We start from the raw sequence: 15,900 nt of genomic DNA, 5'->3' as shown, positions 1-15,900 counted from the left end.
TGAGGAAAGATTGATATAGGTCTTCAGAAGTTAAATAGAAGAAAATAATGATTTGTGAACCATAGCTATAAAATATTTAAACAAGAACTTAAATACATATTTCAACACATTGACACTTTGTTTTTATGCTGCTTTGAGATTACCTTATATCATGAGACATGCCATGATAGGATACTTTAGCCACATTATATGGTCTTATAAAGAGTACTCAACAAACATTTATAGGCTTCAATTTGTTTTGATATCTCACCCAAGGAAGAGTCACCTTAAATTCTACTCTAGTGATGCTTTCTTTGTGTGTGTGTGTGTATGTGCTCAGACAGGGTCTTGCTCTGTCACCCGGGCTAGAGTGCAGCTGTGTCATCATAGTTCAATGCAACCTCAAACTCCAGTGGGCTCCAGTGATCCTCCTGCCTAAGCCTTCCGAGTAGGTGGAACTACAAGCATACACTACTGTGCCTGGCCAATTTTTCTGTATTTTATAGAGATGGGGTCTCACTCTTGCTCAGACAGGTCTCAAACTCCTGGCTTAAACGATCCTGCTGCCTCGGCATCCCAAAGTGCTAGGATTACAGTCATAAGCCACCGTGCCTAGCTGATGCTTTCATTTTTAATGCATGGAAAACATACCTGCCAGTCATACGAGCATAAAAAAATCCAAAAAAGAATAATTATTATTCATTTATGTATTATTATAGTAGCATAATTAAAGCAGTGATCCATGAATAAGAAGAAAAATGCTGTTTTTTAATACTTACCACAAGCTTTAGAAGCAGCAATACAAATTTCTTCTGCAACATACTCCCCAGTTGGAAACTTCAGGTAATCTCCCTCAGCTCTCCCAAGGGAATGGTAAAGATACACCTGAAGGACTGGATCTATTTGCTTCACAGAATTGGCATTTCCAGAAATATCACCATTTTGATGTACAGAAGATGTGGATGTTCCTTCCATTTCTGTCATTGTAAGGCAAGCCATTCCCATGCAGAGTCTTTTTCAGAACATTTGCCTGTAAGAGAATATAATAAAGTTACAAATTAAAATAATATTGATAACGTATCCTTCACATACAAAGAATTTTTCTTGACAGCAATGACTCTGCCAAATCCATTAACTGAATAAATATTGTATACTATTACATACAAAGCACAGTACAAGAAAACACAATTATAAACTTCCTATGGAGAAGGATCATAAAACTCCAGTTAACAAGCTCACTGAGGAAGCATGATATAAATATGTAACACTAACAAAACAAACAAACATTAAACTCAGTTACAGACAACAGAAGAGATCTCAAGGAGCAAGCTTCAAGATGGCTGACTACAGGCATCTGAGGCGTGCCCCCTCCACAAAGAACCACCAAAACAGCAAGTAGAGAACCATACTTCAAATAGATCATCTACAAGAGAATGCTGGAATTCAACAGGGAAGTGACAAGAAACACCGAAAGCAAAAAAGGAGAGGGAAGCTAGGTAGCCTGCTCAGCTGGGAGCACGGAGAGGCTCTCCAGCATGGAAGAAAAAGAAAGAGACCCCCAGTGGTCCACATTCCCACCACAGACTCCTGTATTCCTAGCCACAGGAGAGCCCCTTGACCCTTGTGGGAACTGAGACTAGCATAGGGAGCTACTTGGGGAACACATGATGGTATTACTAATGATAGAGAGCTCACATTGTGTCCCACACATCCTCCAAGTCCTAAGCATCTGGCTATAGCACGGCACCATTTTGAGAGCCCAGCCCTCCCAAGACCATGTCCTGCTCCTAGACCCAACAGGCCTTGCAACTCCACATCCTTGAAGCCCCACTGACACCACCCCCCACAACCACCACTGCTGCTGACTGCTGTTGTTAGGGACAAAGTGCAAGCCATTGGCCGTGACCCTACTACCACCAGCAGAGGGGCTACCGTGCTCATAAACACATTCTGAACATAGGTTCCCTCTGCCTGCAGCCACTGCGGCTGCCCCTCAGGCCAAAGTGCGAGCCGCTGGCAATGATCCCTCTAGTCCCAGTAGTGGGGCTGCACACACTCGCAGGTGCCCTGAGGATAGGCTCCCCCACTCACAGCCATCACCTGGAGCCAAAGCACACACTTGCCAGTGGCCTGCCTATGGCTGTTCCCACTGAAAGCAAGCCTCCCCTCCCCAGCAGCATGGCCACAATGCAGCCACTACCACTACCACCCACACATTCCTCCAGCAGCCTGAGTTTCATCCTACCCCTGCACACAACCAGTGTCTACATATACCACTGAGGGACCTGAAAGCAAAGAATTCATTGAATGAAACAAAAAATACATTTGAAAGCCTCAACAATAGACTAGATCAAGCAGAAGAAAGAATTTCACAATTTGAAGACAAGTTTTTTTTTCTTCTTTTACAAATTTATTCATTAGAAATAATTATACACATACAACAAAAGCATTGAAACATTGGGAATAACGTAAACATTCATAAATTAGAAGTTAGTCACATCATGGTACATTCATACAATTGAATACACTACAGCCATGAAAATGATCCAAATGTGCTGTCACGGAAAGCTATCTAAAATACATTTTGAATAAAAATATCAGATTACAGAATAGTATGAATGTATTTATTAAATATGTGAGTACAGATTTACATATGCATGAAACATGTCTAGAGTAATATAAACCAGATAGCCTCAACAGTAGACTAGATCAAGCAAAAGAAAGAAACTTTACAACCTGAAGACAGGTCTTTTTAAATAACCACATCAGACAAAAATAAAGAAAAAAGAAAAAAAAAGAACAAAGCCTATATGACATATGGAACACCATAAAGCAACCAAATATTCACATTTGCAACATCTCAAATGGCAAAGAAAAAACCAAAGGGATAGAAAACCTACTTAACAAAATAATAGCTAAATGCTTCCCATGTCTAGCAGGAGATTTAAACATCCAGAGACAGGAAGCTCAGATCCCCAACTGAGCTTCAATATAACTCAAAAAGGTGTTCTCCATGGCATACTATAGTCAAACTATCAAAACTCAAAGACAAAAAGAGAATTCTAAAAACAATAAAAGTGTCTAGTCACTTATAAGGAAATCCCTATCAGACTAACAGCGAATTTCTCAACAGAAACCTTAAAGGCCAGGAGACAATGAGATAATATATTCATAGCGCTGAAAGAAAAAAAAAAAGAAAAGAAAAGAAACGGCAGTCAAGGATACTATATCCAGCAAAGTAATGCTTTGTAAATGAAGGAGAAATCATCTTTCCCACATAAGCAAAAGTTGAGGGAACTTATTACCACAAGACAAGCCCTACAAGAAATGCTTAAGGGAGTTCTACACCTGGGACTGAAAGGATGATATCAGCTACCATGAAAACACACAAAAGTATAAAACCCACTGGCAGAGCAAAAATACAACCAAGGAAGAGAAAGGATTCAAATGTTACCACTACAAAAAACCACCAAACCACAATGTTGGAGAATAAGAGAGAAAGAAAGGAACAAAGGATATACAAAGCACTGGAAATCAATTAATGAAAAGATGGGTATAAGTTTTCACACATCTCTATAACCTTGAATGTGCATGGATTCAATTTTCCACTTAAAAGATATAGACTGGCTGATGGCTGAATAGATAAAAAAAACATGACCTATATATATGTTGCCTACAAGGAACTCACCTTACCTATAAAAACACTTATAGACTAAAAGTAAAGAGATGGAAAAAAGATATTCCATGCAAATGGAAACCTAAAGCAAGCAAGAGTGGCTATACTTGTATCAGATAAAATAGACTTTAAGTCAGAAACATTAAAAAGAGACAAAGGAGGTCATTATATAAGAAAAAAACAATCAATTGAGCAAGAGGATATAACAATTCTAAACATTTATGCACCCAATACTGGAGCACCCAGATATATAAAGCACCTATTATTAGATATAAAGGAAGAGACAAGATCCAATACAATAATACTTGGGGAATTCAACACCCTACTATCAGCGTTAGACAGATGATCCAGACAGATAATTAACAAAGAAACATTGGATTTAAACTGTACTTTAGACCAAATGGACCTAATAGACATTTACAGAACAGTTCATCCAATAGCTACAGAGTACACATCCTTGTCATCAACACACAGAACATTTTCTAGGACAGACCATATGTTAGGATACAAAACAAGTCTCAAAAAAATTTTAAAAACTGAAAATCATATCAAGTATAATATTTTTCCAAGACAACAATGGAAGAAAATTAGAAATCCATAACAGGAACTTTGGAAACTGTACAAATACACAGAAATTAGACAAGATGTTCCTGAATGACCATTGGGTTAAGGAAGAAATAAAAAACAAATTCTTAAAACAAATGAAAATAAAAACAACATGCCAAAGCCTTTGGGATACCAAAGGATTTAGAGGGAAGTTTATGCCAACAAATGCCCACACCAAAATAGTAGAAAGATTTCAAATAAACAATCTAATGATACACCTCAAGGAACTAAAAATGTGAGAACAAACCAAACCCAAAATTAGTAGAAGGAAAGAAATAATAAATATCATAGCACAAGTAAACAAAACAGAGACTAAAAAAAATACAAAGGATCTAAAAAATGAAAAGTTGGTTTTTGAAAAGACAGCTAGCTATCCTACCCAATAAAAGAAAAGAGAAAAACCAAATAAACAAAATCAGAAATGAAAAAGGAGTCGTAATAATTAATAGCACAGAAATAAAAAAGATTATCAGAGACTATTACAGAAAACTACACATTAACAAACTGGAAAACTTAGAGGAAACAGATAAATTACTGGACCCGTACAGCCTACCTAGATCGAGTCAGAAAGAAATAGAGAATCTGAACAGACTAATAATGAGTACTGGAATTTAATCAGTAATAAAAAGCCTCCTGACAAAGAAAAGCCCAGAACAGGATTCACAGCTGAATTCTACCAAACATACAAAAAAGAACTAATACAAATCCCCCTGAAATTATTCCATAAAATCAAACAGGAATGAATGCTCCTTAACTCATTCTATAAGGCATTACCTTGGTATCACAAACAGACAAGCACACAACAAATGAGAAAACTACAGGCCAATATCCCTGATGAACACAGACACAAAAATCCTCAACAAAATGCTACCAAATCAAATCCAACAGCACATCAGAAAAATACACCATGATAAAGTGGGATTTATCCCAGGGATATAAGAATGGTTCCACATATGCACACAATAAATTTGACACATTACATCAACAGAATCAAGGACAAAAACCATATGATCATTTCAATAGACACAAAAAAGGGAACTGATAAAATTTAATCATCGTTCGTGATAAAAAGTCTCAACAAACTAGGCATATGTCAACATAATAAAGACCATATATGACAAACCCACAGCTAACATCATAGAGGAAAAGCCGAAAACCTTTGCACTAAGATGTGGAATAAGACAAGGATGCCCACTTTCACCACTCCTATTTAAAGTATTACTGGAAGTCTTAACTAGAGCAATCAAGGCAAGAGAAAGAAACAAAAGGCATCCAAATTGGAAAAGAGGAAGTCAAATTGTCCCTCTTTGCTGATGACATGTAACTATATTTAGAGAAACCTAAAGACTCCATCAAAAAACACTTAGAATTGATAAATAAAATCAGGATACAAAATCTACCTACAAAATCAGTAGTGATTCTATACAGTAATAATGAACTGAGAAAGAAATCAAAAAGTCAAGTGAATTTATAATAGCTACGTGAAAAATCAAATACCTAGAAATAAATTTAACTAAGGAGGTGAAATAACACAATAAGGAAAACTGCAAAACACTGATGAAAGAAACTGAAGAGGATAAAATAAAATGGAAAGACATTCCCTGGTCATGTTAGAAGAATTAAGATGGTTGAAAAGACCATACTACCCAAAGAAATCTACAGATTGAATGCAATCTCTATCAAAATACCAATGTCATTTTTCACAGAAATGGAAAAAACAATCCTAAAACTTCATATGGAAACAAAAAAGAGGCCAAATAGCCAAAGCAATTTTCAGTAAAAAGAACAAAGCTGGAGGCATCACATTAACTGACTTGAAAATCTATTACAAGACTATAGTAACCAAAACAGTATGATATTGGTATAAAACACAGACCCATAGACCAATGAAACAGAATAGAGAACTCAGAAATAAATCCACATACTTATAGCCAACTAATTTTTGACATAGGCACCAAGAACATACACTGGGGAAAAGATATCTCTTCAATAAATGGTACTGTGAAAACCGGATATCCATAAGCAGAAGAAAGAAAGTGGGCCTCTATCTCTTACCAAATAAAAATAAATAAATAAACTCAAGATGGATTAAAGACTACAACCCAAACTATAAACTACTGAAAGAAGGCACAGAGAAAACACTTCAGGACATGCATCTAGGCAAAGATTTCATGGCTAAGACCTCAGAAGCACAGGCAACAACAACCAAAAAAAAAAAAAACTTACAAAATGGGACTATATTAAACTAAAAACTTTCTGCATAGCCAAGTAAACAACCAACAGAGTAAAGAGACAAACTGTTGAATGGGAGAAAATATTTGCAAATTCTTCACCCAACAAGGGACTATCTAGAATATACAAGGAACTCTAACAACTCAACAGTAAACAAAAAACCTTTCTTAAAAAAAGTCCTAGACTACATGGTTTCACACTTCAATTTTACCAGACCTAAAAAGAACTGGTGCCTACCCTACAGAAATTATTCCACAACATCGAGAAGGAAGGAATCCTCCAGAACACATTTTACAAATCCAACATCACACCGATACCAAAACCAGGAGAGGACTCAACAAAAAAAGAAAACTACAAACCAATACCCCTTATGAATATAGATGCAAAAATTCTCAACAAAACACTAGCAAACCAAATTCAGGTGCTTATCAAAAAAATAATCCATCACGACCAAGTGGGCTTCATCCCAGAGGTGCAGGGATAGTTCAACATATGCAAATCTATAAATGTAATTCACCACATAAATAGAAGCAAAAACACAGGCAATATGATTGTCTCAATAGACAGAAAAAGCATTTGACAAAATTCAGTACCATTTTATGATGAGAATGCTTAATAAAATAGGCATAGATGGGACTTACCTCAAAATGATAAAAGCAATATATGACAAACTCACAGACAACATCATACTGAATGGGGAAAAATTGAAAGCATTCCCGCTTTGAACTGGAACCAGACAAAGTTGCCCTCTATCACCACTTCCATTTAACACAGTGCTAGAAGTACTAGCTAGAGCAATCAGACAAGAGATGGAAATCAAGGGCATCCAAATGGGGGCAGAAGAGGCCAAACTATTGCTCTTTGCTGATGATATGATCTTATATCTAGAAAACCCCAAAGATTCTGCCATGAGACTATTGGAATTGACAAATTCAACAAAGTCTCAAGTTACAAAATCAATATATACACAAATCAGTAGCATTCATATACGCCAACAATAATCAAACTGAGAACCAAATTAAAAACTCAATACCCTTCAGAATAGCAACAACAACAAAAAACAACAATAAAATACCTAGGAATATATTTAACTAAAGAGGTAAAAGACCTCTACAAGGAGGACTGAGGAAGAAAATAGCAGAGGACGTAAACAGATGGAAAACCATACCATGCTCATGGATTGGCAGAATCAACATTGTTAAAATGTCTATACTGCCCAAAATAATCTACAGTTTCAATGCAATCATTATTAAAATACCAACATTATTTTTTGCAAATCTAGAAAAAATAATCTACGCTTTGTATGGAACCAGCAAAGACCTCATATAGCCAAAGCAACTTTAAGCAAAAAAAAATTGGGAGGCATCAACTTACCAAGGCTATAGTAACCAAAACAGCATGGCACTGCCACAAGAACAGAGACATAGACCAATGGAACAGAACTGAGAACTCAACTGAGAACAGAACTTAGGATAAAAACCTCCTTCATATAGCCATCTGATCTTTGACAAAGCAGACAAAAACATATACTGGGGAAAATAATCCTTATTCAATAAATGGTGCTGGGAAAATTGGATAGCCACATGTAGAAGACTGAAGCAGGATCTTTAATATCTCACCTCTCACAAAAATCAACTCATGATGGATAACAAACTTAAACCTAAGGCATGAAACCATAAGAATTCTAGAAGAAAATGTTGGAAAAACTCTTATAGACATTGGCCTAGGGAAAGAATTTATAAAGAAGACCCCAAAGGCAATCACAGCAACAACAAAAATAAATAAATGGGATATCATCAAATTAAAAAGCTTCTGCACAGCCAAGGAAACTATCATGAGAGCAGATAGACAACTTACAGAATGGGAGAAAATATTCACATGCTACACATCCAAGAAAGGGCTGATAACTAGAACTAGGGAAAATCAGCAAGAAAAAATATCAAACAATCCCATTAAAAAGTGGGCAAAAGACACAAACAGAAACTTTTCAAAAGAAGACACACTAATGGCCAATAAACATATAAAAAATCCTCAATATTTCTAATCATCAGGGAAATGCAAATGAGATATCACTTAACTCCAGTGATAATGGCTTTTATCAAAAAGTCCCAAAACAACAAATGTTGGTGTGGATGTGGAGAGATAGGAACACTCATACATTACTAATGGGACTGCAAATTAGTACAACCTCTTTGGAAAGTAATATGAAGATACCTCAAACAGCTAAAAGTAGGACTACCATTTGATCCAGCAATCTCATTACTGCACATCTACCCAAAGGATAAAAAGACATTCTATTAAAAAAAAAAAACTGCACTAAAATGTTTATACCAGCACAATTCACAATTGCAAAGATGTGGAAACAACCTAAGTGCCCATGAATACGCGAGTGGATTAATAAAATATGCTATATGTATACCATGGAGTACTACTCAGCCACAAAAAAACCAATGATGAACTAGCACCTCTTGTATTATTCTGGATGGAGCTGCAGCCCATTCTACTAAGTGAAGTATCACAAGAATGGAAAAACAAGCACCACGTGTATTCACCAAATTGGTAATAATTGGTCAATACTCATGTGTACATATGGTAGTAGCATTCATCAAGTGTTGGGCAGGTGGGAGGAGGGAGAAGAGGATGGGTTATATTCACACCAAAGGGATGAGGTGCACACTGTCTTGGGGATGCACATGCTTGTAGCTCTGACTCAGGCAGGGCAAAGGCAATATATTTTCTTAAAGTTTGTACCCCCATAATATTCTGACATTTAAAAAAAGGAAAAAAAAATTTTAAGAAGTATACAGAGGACATGAATAGGCATTTCTCAAAGGAAGACATACAAATGGCCAACAAATATATATTTTAAATGCTCATCATCACTAATCATCAGAGAAACGCAAATCAAAACCACAATGAGATATCATTTTACCCCAATTAGAATGGCTCACATGAGTTACATCTATTCTATGTTGCAGGATTTTCCCCCACTACATACAATGTAACACATAAATCTTAAGTATGCAACTCTAAGAGTTTGGACAATGCAGATACCCGTATGACCCAAGCCCTATAGAAATTATCATCATCCCAGAAAGTTCTTTCAAGCTCTTTCCCCATCAATCCCTGCTCCTACCACCAAAGTGGCCACCGCTGTTCTGATTTTCTCCCATTGTAGGTTAGAGTTTCTTTTGCTCATTGATTGTCCTACACCACTACAATGAATTGTTTCATGAAGGTGGGAACCCAGATCTCTTATTTATTACTGTATTCTTACTGCCTAGAATAGTTCCTGACACAGGAAAGTTGTTGAATAAATAAAGATTAAATAAAGGTTATCATGAAGCTTAATAACCATGTTGATTAATAAATTTGTTGAATAGAGTAAATAAATAAGAATTATAAATTTTAATCAATCTGTGCACATACATTGGAAAACCTGTATGTCAAATATGAAATTTTTTTTTTTTTTTTTTTTTTGAGACAGAGTCTGGCTTTGTTGTCCAGGCTAGAGTGAGTGCCATGGCGTCAGCCTAGCTCACAGCAACCTCAAACTCCTGGGCTCAAGCGATCCTTCTGCCTCAGCCTCCCGAGTAGCTGGGACTACAGGCATGTGCCACCATGCCCGGCTAATTTTTTATATATATATCAGTTGGCCAATTAATTTCTTTCTATTTATAGTAGAGGCGGGGTCTCGCTCTTTCTCAGGCTGGTTTTGAACTCCTGACCTTGAGCAATCCGCCCGGCTCGGCCTCCCAGAGAGCTAGGATTACAGGCGTGAGCCACCACGCCTGGCCCAAATATGAAATTTTAACAGTAAATATGTTCAAAATTTACTCATATACTATATAATCTAAGAGACGTAATTTTTCAGATCAATAAGTACACACAAGGAAATAATTTAGTAGACTGGAAAAATTACTAAACTGGGAGCCATGAGACCTAAAAATAACTCTTAATCCTTTCTTACTGCAAACTAAGTTAAAAGACAAATGAATCTCACCTTCCTAACCTCTATAATGAAGTTAATGAATTAAATCTCAGATATTCCTCTCAACTCATAAAAATCTATGATTTTCAGTAAATTAATATATAATCTAAGTACCAAATAAATAGAAAAATTAAGTGCTAAAAAAAGTGACAAAGAAAGAATGATCATAATTACTAACAACAAAGAAAGGTTTTATAAGTTTCACAGCAATTAAAACACGGGATAGACCTTAAAAGAAAAACAAGATTTATCCACAATTTAGACAGGCAATGAAAAACAAGACATCATTGGCAAGGAGAAAGGCATGAAAAATATGGAAAGAAGAATGCACACAGCATGTCCCTGGAACAACGGAGAGACAAGTTTGGCTGGATTGGCAGGTTCAGATAGGTCAGTGCTTCTCAACTTTCCCACAGAAATGCCCCAAATGGCAGTGGAGTGGTCTGAAGAAGCCAAAGATATAAAATACATTTGAAATGATATGTTTATCTTTAATGTCCATGAAATTTTGCATTCTATTGCAAGATATAGCCATTTTAATTTACTATTTTAATACATAAAATTTTGATATTCCAAGTAGATATATATACTATGTTTTTCCAACAGTTATTAATATCCTACTTTGGTAAACCTAAATATGAGTGAAGTAAAAGGTAAAAGGATTTTGTATAACACTCTGCTTTAAAGACTACTCATTTTTAAGATGTACTTTTATCACAAATGAAGAAAATAAAAGTTATTAGAGAAAAGTGCTTTGGGTTGTTTTCTTATTGAGCAAAAAAGAAAATATGAATAGAAAAGAGGTCTTAAGCATTCATATGTTGAGATAATACAGGCTTGGGTCAACCTTTTATTCTTCTCTTTTTTTCACCCCTACATCCAATCCATCAGTATATACTGATAGTTTTACTTCCAAACTATATTTCAAATCTATTCACTGTTTTTTCCCCTGCGCAACTACCACCATAGACTAAGCAGCTATCATTTCTCACCTGAACTATTGCAATGTCCTCCTATTTCCCCTAAGTCTACTGTGCCTCTCAACAACCTAATCTCCACAAAGAAACCAGTCATGATTTTAAAATGTAACTCAACTCCTTTTCTAAAAATCTTCTGAAAAATCTTCTAATGGCTTTCCCACCACACCTAAATTTCTGAGTCCTACAATATCTGTCTGCTGACTGCCTCTCCAACCTCACTGCTCATCTCTTTCTATGTGGCTCCTTCCATTGCTGAATTATAGGCTTGAGTAGCTGATAATTCAAAAAAAGAACCTCGTCCGCCTTGTCCAACAATCTATTCTCAGCAGCTAGAAAAGTTTTGAGACATGAATCTTACTAAATATTTAATGAATGAATGCTATGCTCATAAAAATAAAATAATTTAATACAGTATAATTAAAGGAGTTTGGTCTATGGAAAACTCAAGGACAGGGGCACAAGACCAAGACAGAGTTTCCTCCCTCAATAAGAAGTTTGGAACCATCATGAGCATTTCCCTTCTGCCCCAAACATGAACGAAATGGTAAATAATAACAATGTTTAAATAATTTTTAAAATATGGACTACCTGTAATGAGAGAGTAGCTTATAGTGAAACTAATGCTCCTGCTGACAACAATTATAAACTCTGAAAAAAGTATTTTGAAAAACACTGTTTGAAGGCATAGTCAAGGAAACAAAAGCAGGGAAACACACTGAATGAGGCCATTTACCCATCTTTTATCTGTTTAGTGAACAGGTGGGCGTTGGAGGAAAAGACAGAGCTCTTGTAAAAAGCTGCAGTCTTACTGGGTAGAAGAATAAGGAAATGAAATTTGGAGCTGTTAAAACAGCTAAAAATGGAGTGCAGAAATCCCAGGAAAGTGGGGGTCATGTGGGGGGCTGACCCCTGAATTCCCATCCATGGGATGAAAATCCAGGAAGCCCAGTGAGAGGCAATAGCTGGAAATCTGAAAGAACTGGGAAGAGATTTCAACAGATGCCTGGTCCTAGAGAGTCAGAGTTTGAAGTTGGAAGAAATTGGTAAATACCTCAGGCTTTCCACTGAAACTCCAGAAAAGCCACACTTAAGGAATAAGAAACACATACCAGAACTAAGAACAAAACTTAAGGATAGACCTATCCTAACAAAGTATATCGAAGCCTTCACAGGAGCAAGACAATCTGCCAGTAATTTAACTGCCTGATAGAACAAAACTGAATACTTTGGAGAAATATTAAAATCCACACTATCTAGAGTTTCTAAAATGTACCACCCATAATGTATAATTGTCAACCGAAACTTACTCAACATGAAAAGAAAAATGCAATGTGGAATGAAAAGAAAAAATATATAATAGAAATGGACCCAGAGCAGACCCAAATGTTGGAATTTATTTTAAGGACTTTGTTTGCTATACTATTTACATAAGAGAATGTACAGTAAAAGATTAATATAATGCATGAAGATATAGGAGTCATGTAAACTCTCCAATATCAAGAAGTTTAACAGATGTGAGTGAAGGAGAAGAAATATTTTTTAAAATATTGGCTAAATTTTTTCCAAGTTTGTTTAAAAAAAATACAACCACCAATCCAAAAGGTTCATCTAACCCCAATAAATATAAATCCATAACAAGTCATATCATATCAAACTGCTAAAAATCAAAGAAAAAAGAATATTTCTGTCAGATAGGAGGAATCAACAGAAGAGATACTGTACATTGTGGTGATTACAGTTAATAACAGTATATTGTATACTTGAAAATTGCTAAGAAAGTAGATTTAAACATTTTACCATACACATATGTGAGATAATACATAGGTTAATTAGATTTAACCATTCTATAATGTATACATATATCAAAAGATGTTGATTACCATAAATATATACAATTTTATTCGTAAATTTTAAAAACAATTTTAAAAAAAAATCAGTCAATATATCTTATCACATTAGAATAAATGAGAAAAAGCAACATATGATTATTTCAATAAATGCAGAAACCACCTCTAATAAAATTCAACAATGGTTTGTCATTGATGTTGTTTGGATTTGGGGCCCTTCCAAATCTCATGTCAAAATTTGATCCCCCGTGTTGAATGTGGGGCCTGGTGGGAGATGTTTGGGTCATGGGGCAGATCCCACATTAATCCCTCCCCGCAGTAATGAGTGAGTTCTCACCTTTACTAATTCACATGAGAGCTGGTTGTTTAAAAGAGGTTGGCACCACCGCCTTCCTCTCTCTTGCTCCTGCTCTTGCCATGTGACACATCTATTCTCCCTTTGCCTTCCACCTTGACGGGAAGCTCCCTGAAACCCTCACCAGAAGCAGATGCTAGCGCCATGTTTCTTGTACAGTCTGCAAAACCGTAAGCCATATAAACCTTTCTTTATAAATTACCCAGCCTCATATATGTTCTTTATAGCAACACAAATGGACTAACATAATGATTTAAAAAAAAATCTCAACAAACCAGGAATAAAAGTAAAACTCCTTATTCTGATAAAGGGTAACTGTAAAAAACCTTGAATTAATATACCTAATGATAAAATACTGATCTTGTTCCTCTTGAGTTCAAAAACTTAACAAGCATGTCTAGAATCATAATTTCTATTCAACATTGTAGTATAAATTCTGGCCAGTGCAATAAGACCCAAAAATGAAATAAAAGATATAATTAGAAAAGATAGGCCAGGTGCGATGGCTCACGCATGTAATCCTAGCACTCTGGGAGGCCGAGGAGAGCGGATCATTTGAACTCAGGAGTTCGAGACCAGCCTGAGCAAGAGTGAGACCCCGTCTCTACTAAAAATAGAAAGAAATTAGCTGGACAACTAAAATTATATAGTAAAAATTAGCCGGGTATGGTGGTGTATGCCTGTAATCCCAGCTACTTGGGAGGCCGAGGCAGGAGGATCACTTAAGCCCAGGAGTTTGAGGTTGCTGTGAGCGAGGCTGACGCCACGGCACTCTAGCCTGAGCAACAAAGCGAGACACCATCTCAAAAAAACAAAAAGAAAAGAAAGAAAAGATAAGTAAAACTGTCACTATTCAAAGAAGATGTATCTGTGTATGGAGGAAATTTAAAAGAATCTACTATTTATTAAACTAAATTTAGCAAAGTTGAAACTGTGGCCGAAAGAGTTAAAGAAACTAGTGACTAGCAGAAATGCTTGAGCCTACAGGATGGCAGATTAAAAAACAACTTACTAAAATGCAAAAACTCCTTCTGTTTATGGGATTAAAAAAAAAAAAAAACTGGCTGAAATCAGTTGAAACCAACATGGCCAACTGGAGTCTGCACAGAACAAACTTGCTGACATCACCGCCCATATTTCCACTGCACATTTCATATTAACCCCCTGCCCAAATTTGCACATGCAATCCATGAGAAGGAATGAAGGCATAACTGCATGCCTGAGGACTTTCCAGACCTTCCCTTTTTCTTCCACCAATCACCTACTAATCCCAGAAACCACCTCCTAAAGGGTGGGGAACCTGCGGCCCTGGGGCCACATGTGGCCCTCTGGATCCTTGAGTGCAGCCTTTTAACTGAATCCAAATTTTACAGAACAAATCCTTTTAATAAAGGAATTTGTTCTGTGAAGATTGCATTTGGTCGAGGGACCACACTTGGGGATCTGGGGGGGCCACGTGAGGCTTGAGGCCGCACTGCCATAAAGCCAGCATAGGGAGACAGATTTGAGTTGGACTTCTGTCTCCTTGTAGGTCAACATTCAATAAGACTTTTTATCCTCAAAAACTGAGTGCCATACTATTGGCTTCCATCAGCCACAAGCCCCTTCTGCTCAATAACGAAGTCATAGGATGCAAGATCAACGTACAAAAATCAATTGTATTTCTGTATATCGGAAGAAAACAATTTAAACATGAAGATTTTAAAACAGTATCATTTACAATGGTAACAAAAAATCAAATAACTAGGAATAAATCTAATGAAATATCTGCAATAAAAACCATAAAACGTTTCTACAAAAAGTAAAGGCTAGCTAAATAAGGGAGGGATAGAAATGTTGATACAAGATATTGATGTAAGAATACAGGGAAGCTCAGTATTGTTCAGATGTCAATTCTTCTCCAAATTGCTCTACAGATTTGAAATAATCCAAATTAAAATCCTGGCAGTTTATTTAGTGGAAATTTACAAATTGATCCTAAAATCTATATGAAAAACAAAAGAGAATAGCCAAAACAATCTTGAAGTACAAACTAAGAAGTTACACTATCAGACATCGAGATTCACTATATAATAATGTCAGGTTGATATTGGCACAAAAATGGACAAATAGGCAAACAGAACAGAATTTAGTAAGAAAAAGAAAAAACCTAGAGACTGAAAAGAAAGAAGTAAAACTTTCTATTTGCAGACAACATGATTATGTATAATAGAAAATCCTTAGGATTCTACAAA

General features: G+C 36.1%; 1 protein-coding gene across 5 annotated transcripts in view; it reads right to left on the bottom strand.

The window, feature by feature from the left end:
* JAK2 (Janus kinase 2) overlaps window positions 1-15,900 on the bottom strand; it is a 91,726-nt gene that overhangs the window by 64,579 nt on the left and 11,247 nt on the right. For all 5 annotated transcript variants that reach the window (XM_012737842.3, XM_012737828.3, XM_012737833.3 and 2 more), the window contains one exon: window positions 759-1,009. In XM_012737842.3, coding sequence (XP_012593296.1) covers window positions 759-984 — 226 coding nt within the window. In that variant the 5' untranslated portion in view covers window positions 985-1,009. The remainder of the gene's footprint in view (window positions 1-758; window positions 1,010-15,900) is intronic.

The sequence above is a fragment of the Microcebus murinus genome, chromosome 12 (assembly GCF_040939455.1).
Source record: "Microcebus murinus isolate Inina chromosome 12, M.murinus_Inina_mat1.0, whole genome shotgun sequence".
NCBI classification, from domain to species: Eukaryota; Metazoa; Chordata; class Mammalia; order Primates; family Cheirogaleidae; genus Microcebus; species Microcebus murinus.
This window is presented reverse-complemented; position numbering and strand designations above follow the sequence as displayed.